Consider the following 6819-nt stretch of genomic DNA (forward strand, 5'->3'; position numbering starts at 1 on the left):
ATTTTGTGAAGTGCACCAGCCCCTCTTGCAGCAAAGCACCCCCACAACATGATGCTGCCACCCCCGTGCTTCACGGTTGGGATGGTGTTCTTCGGCTTGCAAGCCTTCCCCTTTTCCCCCCCAAAATAACGATGGTCATTATGGCCAAACAGTTCTATTTTTGATTCATCAGACCAGAGGACGTTTCTCCAAAAAGTACCATCTATGTCCCCAAGTGCAGTTGCAAACCGTAGTCTGGCTTTTTTATGGCTGTTTAGGAGCAGTGGCCTCTTCCTTTCTGAGCGGCCTTTCAGGTTATGTCGATATAGGACTCGTTTTACTGTGGATATAGATACTTTTGTAGCTGTTTCCTCCAGCATCTTCACAAGGTCCTTTGCTGTTGTTCTGGGATTGATGTACACTTTTCACACCAAAGTACATTCATCTCTAGGAGACAGAATGTGTGTCCTTCCTGAGCATTATGACGGCTGCGTGGTCCCATGGTGTTTATACTTGCATACTGTTGTTTGTTCAGATGAATGTGGTACCTTCAGGCATTTGGAAATTGCTCCCAAGGATGAACCAGACTTGTGGAGGTCTACAATTATGTTTCTGAGGTCTTGGCTGATTTCTTTTGATTTTCCCATGATGTCAAGCAAAGAGGCACTGAGTTTGAAGGTAGGCCTAGAAATACATGCACAGGTACACCTCCAATTGACTCAAATTATGTTAATTAGCCTACCAGAAGCTTCTAAAGCCATGACATCATTTTCTGGAAGTTTCCAAGATGTTTATAGGCACAGTCAGTGTAGTGTATGTAAAGCTTCTGACCCACTGGAATTGTGATACAGTGAATTATAAGTGAAATAATCTGTCTGTAAACAATTGTTGGAAAAATGACTTGTGTTATGCACAAAGTCCATGTCCTAACCGACTTGCCAAAACTATAGTTTGTTAACAAGAAATTTGGGGAGAGGTTGAAAAACGAGTTTTAATGGCTCCAACCTAAATGTATGTAAACTTCCGACTTCAACTGTATATATTTGTACATGTAGTTAACCCCTTATTTTTGCACTAAACAATTTCCATATATATAGTACTTCCATTCATTTTTTTCAACTGGTACCTGGGGACCTTCAGACGAGTCCCGTGAGGCCTGTGGGCGTCCTAGCGCAAAACAACCAACATGTACGTGTTTGTTAGAGTCTCACCTTCCATGGAGGAGTCATTTTAGCCCAAACGGTTCAGAAGCTACAGACAGAAGTTGGCAGACTAGTTGGCAGACTAGTTGGCAAACTAGCTTTCCCAGAAAAAAATGGAGAAAACCATCATGTTTGTGAGAGTCTCATCTTTCCATAATAGTTTGAAGGCCAAAGTTTTCACAACAGAGGATTTTGTAAGAAGACCAATTTTCAGGAAGTCTCATGATCTGACAAACACTGCTATAGCTCTGTCACCTTACACCACAGATGCGGAAGTGCAACATCGGCGGATTTAGTGGATGGAGATGCATAAAAAAAACAGATATCTCTAGCTTAAACTGACAGATTTTTATGGGGATTTTATTATGCCATTTTTTTCCCTGTGGGGGCTTGGATTTCCGTTGGGGCTCGGACATCGACTTTAGTTTTCTTTAAACACTATTATTGCACACAGAGTGAGCCCATGCAACTTATTGTGTGACTTGTTAAGCACATTTTTACTAGTGCATTTATTTAGGCTTACCATAATAAAAGGGTTAAAGACTAATTACTTCAAGACATTTCAGATTTTTGTTTTTCATTCATTTGTAAACATTTCTAGAAACATAATTCCACTTCGACATTATGTAGGCCAGTGACACAAAATCTCAACTTAATCAATTTTAAATTCAAGCTGTAACACAACAAATGTGGAAAAAGTCAAGAGGTGTGAATACTTTCTGAAGGCACTGTGGATTCCATTCCCAGACGCGACTAATTTGAATACGCCTCTGGCTGTCATGCCTGAACATTTAGCCACAGGGTACACATCTATAGCAGATTCATAATTCAGAAACAACCATGTTTGTTATTCAAAGAATGTGTTTATTTATATTTTAAAAAGTGTCACTGTAAGAAATCATTTAACAAATCATTATCAGAGCTACAAAAACAACATCTTAGAAAGAATATATTGCAAACATGTACAAACTAGAAAATGTACAAAACAATTTACACATAGAAAATAGAAAATAAAAATCCCCACTTATTTCAATTGGCTATGTCTTTTTCCTGCGTCATTAGGCTATACAACAGATATACAACATGATGCAAAACATTTATGTACAAGACTGAGGTTGTGCAGTGAGAAAGACATCAATGAGATAGCATCTTCTCCACAGAGTCCAAAGGAAATGTAGAAGAATAGGGGGGAAATTAAAGGCAATAAGTTAATAAGATGGTTTTAATGCAGGCAGGTCCTCAGAATTTGCAGCAGAAGCCACAGCCCTTGTTGTGACAGCAGTTGCAGCACCAACGGCACAGGGAGAGGTGGCTCTGACGCTTGAACCTGAAATGCTCCTGTATCCCAAAAAGAAAAGAAAATGAAAAAGGTGAGAACAAGCACATGGTAAGTATTTCTGTCCAAGTCTCCCCTTCACAAGCACATTGCACACTGCTCACCCTGAAGCCCTTGCTAATGGCTCACAATCAAATGGTTAACAACTAGCGCTCGTAGGCTAATTCAATTCCAAGGGTGAAACGCAACCACTTAGATGTTAATTTGCCAAAGGTAATTACTTAATTCATTCACTCAATTGAACGTACCGGCAGATGCATGGACTCGCTGCCAGGCTGTTGATGTTCCCCAACTGGACTGTCAATGCTTCCAACTTCCTCCGTTCGCACCTGCAAAGACATTATGTACAAATGAGTAATGACCAACTTCTAATATCGATACACACATGTTTGTAGTGGGTTGGTGTTGGAGAATTAGCCATACCTCGGAGAAAGGAACAGCGGTGCTTTCAAGGATGAACATACATGCGAGGACGACCACCACTGCAAATGCAACACTGAAGGCCTTCATTCTCGGTTTTGTTAGGAAGCTTATAGCCTATTTAAAAGTCCTGTTGAAAACAGTTGGAATTGAAGTGACAGTTTGTGATGAAGATCAGAGCTCTTCAATTTTCCCAAAAAGCGGCACTCTCCAATGCACAATTTTCAATGCACTAAGACGAGTCCAAAGTTGATTGATTGTCCTTTTGATGTCAGCAGATGAGGGACTTCTCTGTCATGTGGTGAGACTGCGGTGCACTGGTATTTATACACACTTTGGCCACTATTGTGCAATCATGCCCCCCCATTTGGACAATGGAGCGCCTTCCCGTCACATATTACCTAATCCACTTTCCCGTTTTCAAAAATGGGAAATTGTATCGTTTTTTTTTGTCTTTCCTTTATGATAATTTATTTCCTCTGTCGAAATCTGAAAGAATTGTGGAAATTACCCAACAGCAGGAGTCATGGACGAATAGTTACTGGAAGTGCATGGCTGGCTGCACAGCCCTTTTGTCTGACCTGGGAAATCCCTCCACATGAGGGAGTGAGCCATTACAGTATCTATTCCTCTGTCTAAAGGACGCAATTATAACCCTTCCAATGGAATAATTAGCCCTCTTTTGACATGTAATTAGCAATGCTTTCATTTGACGTATAATGTGGTGTAATGTGAGGAACCTGCAGTCTAACAGAATAAACTTCATTTGAAAGAAAAGGAGCAGTAAAAGAGTAGAAAGGAAAAGAGAGGTGCAAACTGATCACTTCATTCAGGGTGTTTCAAGTGTTATTAGAAATAGAGGAATATGACAATAATATGTGACACGCATCATGTTGTGTTCATCAGACCTAATGAAAAATACATTTCAAAGGTCAGGCAGGCTATATAATAGTGATTCACACTTGAATTGTTTCATAAAGGTATTTTGTAGTTGAAAAAAAAAGAAGACGCATTTAATATCCTGCTATGCTGCTACACTGAGTGTACAAAACATTACGAACACCTTCCTAATTCATCGGGGAATGGACTATATAATGTGTTCGAAAGCGTTTCACAGGGATCCTGGCCCATGTTGACTCCAATACTTCTCACAGTTGTGTCAAGTTGGCTGGATGTCCTTTGGGTGTTGAACCATTCTTGATACACACAGGAAACTGTTGAGCGTGAAGAACTCAGCAGTGTTGCAGCCCTTGAGACAAACCTGTGTGCCTGGCACCTACTACCATACCCCGTTCAAAGGTACTTTTTTGTCTTGCTCATTCCCCCTCTAAATGGCACATGTACACAATCCATGTCTCAATTGTTTTAAGGCTTAAAAATCCTTCTTTAATCTGTCTCCTCCCCTTCATCTACACTGATTGAAGTGGATTTAACAAGTGATGGGAAGAGCAGGTGTTCTTAATGTTTTGTACACTCAGTGTAAATCATATTTCATGTACACAAAATCATACTGCAAATTGTAAGCCTGTGAATGCCTAATTTGCATCCTCAAAGAGTCTGTGATGAGTTGATAAGTGGTTAATAGCCTAATAATAATTAATTGGATGTTCACTCAAGGGCTCAACTTGTTGGATATTATATCATTATACTATTAGGTTTTAATCTATTCACTAAGTATTTTATTGGCTCTGCCCAACTTGTCTCTTTAAAGGGATACTTCAGGAGTTTTACAATGAGACCCTTTATCTACTTCCAACTGCACGCGGAGACATACAAATGGTATTAATCCACAATTAATCTCACTCTGGGAAAGTAGATAAAGGTCCTTATTGCCAAAATCATCCCAAAGTATTAAGTGAAATAACATGTTGTGGGAACCCCTGCGTCAGTCTGTCTCGTATATAGAGAACTCTTTGCCATCACTTGTTGACTTTGGGTGACCGGAACATCAGTGTCAACAAATATAACCACGAATGTCTCCTCAATGGAATCCACCCAGCAAGTTTAATTGGTTGAGTATTAGTGAGCGCGGGGGAGAGGTAGGAGGTTTTTGCCAGTGTCACCAGCCGCCAGCACTATCTTTGAGAATCTTCTGGTCAAACAGAGCTCGGCTCCAGTGGGGCGGACACAGAGACACAGTCACCTAGACAGGCGCCAGTCCACCACTCGCTCCTCCTGGGCCGGTGCATTGGCCCCCTGTTTCCCCCCTCTGTCATCCTAATTACCTTTGTCCCCCCCCCCTCCCCACTCTCACCACCTCATATGTACTTTATTTGTTCTGGCACTTGACCCAAAAGTTCAGAAAAATCATTTTTACTCCTGAAATAGCCAACTCCGCAAAAACCCAATAGTCATATTTCTTCCGACCCCCCACCTTCTCCAGACCTGCCAGAAAGCCTGTCGTCTTGCACGGTTACTGTGGATAATTTGTTCATGTAGAACTGGGTCACTATCAGCTCATTAGCGAAAAACGTAAACAGTATGCTAATGAACTGTAGTAGAATTTAGTATTCAAAGACCCTGCCCTAAACCTGACTATAGCAACTCTGTCCAATTAGTCCTCCTTTTGCTGTGACATTATCTGCCTCACGGGGCAGTGTTTTCCCTGACTGTTTTAGTAGGCTGTACTAGCAAGACAGACACAGTTAGTACAGGGGTCAGGATTTTCCCAGTGCAGATACTGTGCTACTGCGAATCTTCTTGGGAAATTCCAGTCTCCTTTTAGCAGAGTAATATGGACCAAGTTAAATGTTCAATTGAGAAATGGACCGTCTTGCTTCCCATTTGTCTAGCAGAACCTACCAGAGAAAAACTGAAATATCCACATAAGCAACGCAGAGAACTTGTCTTGTAGGTCCCCGTGAGCACATGACTTGTCCTTCTCACCACTGATTGGCCTGTCTGTCTCGTTGTAAATAAGAAAAGATGTATCCTGTAGTGCTTACTGTAGAGCTAGATCAGAGTCTGTGGAGAATAGAGGTACTGGGGGAATGTGAATCACTAAAGCTCTTCTGCTTTGCACTCTTGACACGAACAAGCCTCAGACTGACAGAGCTGGACAGGCTGAGTTTGGAGACCATACCCGTTGTTGAAATGCAATTTCTCTAAGGTAGAGAACATCTCAGCACACAAAGGAGAGAAAGTCATTCATGCAATGTTTTCGAACTCTTGAGTGTTAAGGGTTATTCATTGGGCCTACAGTACAAGAGCGTATTGAGGACTGTGGCATTTGTTGGAGTCAACCATGCATGTTTATTACTAGCCAGCAAATCTCGCTGGGTAAGCATTGTAATTATAAAGACATCCTGTTCAAATTCTCCTCGAAGAATTGAGGACAGTTGTGCTGTATAGTGCTATTTAAGGCCATACAAAAATAAGAATAGTAGAGGTAGCTAGTGGGGGAAAAGGTGAATCTCAGGTATGATATGAAACGCACCCAGACCGTTTCAAACAAATAACCATATGAGGATTCATAGTTCTACTCAAACACTATAAAAGAACAAATAAGTGACCTAACTATATTTATTACAGTATTACAATAAATGTAGCGATACATTTCTGACATATTATGTCAGCCTTGAGGACATCCCACTGGGTACAGACTGCAGTTCAACCTCTAGTTTTGATTTACATTCATAGCGTGAAATCAACTAAAAATATCACCCTTTCATTGGATTTAGGTTCAAAATTGAGTGAAAAAAAGCAAAATTCCCTTACGTTGATGACTTTCTGCAAATCCAATCAGTTTTCCACTATGATTCAACATCCACACATTTTTTAAAAAATAATTAAAAAGGGGGGAAAAATAAATACATTTGTTTGGTAAAAACACCGCAATATTATGGCAGCCTTGGTGACATTCTGAATAACTACAATGTTTAA

General features: G+C 40.6%; 1 protein-coding gene across 1 annotated transcript; it reads right to left on the reverse strand.

Annotated features, from left to right (window-relative positions):
* Window positions 1-2024: 2024 nt before the first annotated feature.
* LOC112222631 (hepcidin) lies at window positions 2025-3242 on the reverse strand. Its single transcript, XM_024385362.2, has 3 exons — window positions 2941-3242; window positions 2766-2846; window positions 2025-2519 (listed from the first exon to the last, which is right to left on the reverse strand). The coding sequence occupies exons 1-3, from the start codon at window positions 3025-3027 to the stop codon at window positions 2421-2423; spliced, it is 267 nt and encodes an 88-aa protein (XP_024241130.2). The 5' UTR covers window positions 3028-3242; the 3' UTR covers window positions 2025-2420.
* Window positions 3243-6819: the final 3577 nt, after the last annotated feature.

Source organism: Oncorhynchus tshawytscha, linkage group LG23 (assembly GCF_018296145.1).
Source record: "Oncorhynchus tshawytscha isolate Ot180627B linkage group LG23, Otsh_v2.0, whole genome shotgun sequence".
Classification (NCBI taxonomy): domain Eukaryota; kingdom Metazoa; phylum Chordata; class Actinopteri; order Salmoniformes; family Salmonidae; genus Oncorhynchus; species Oncorhynchus tshawytscha.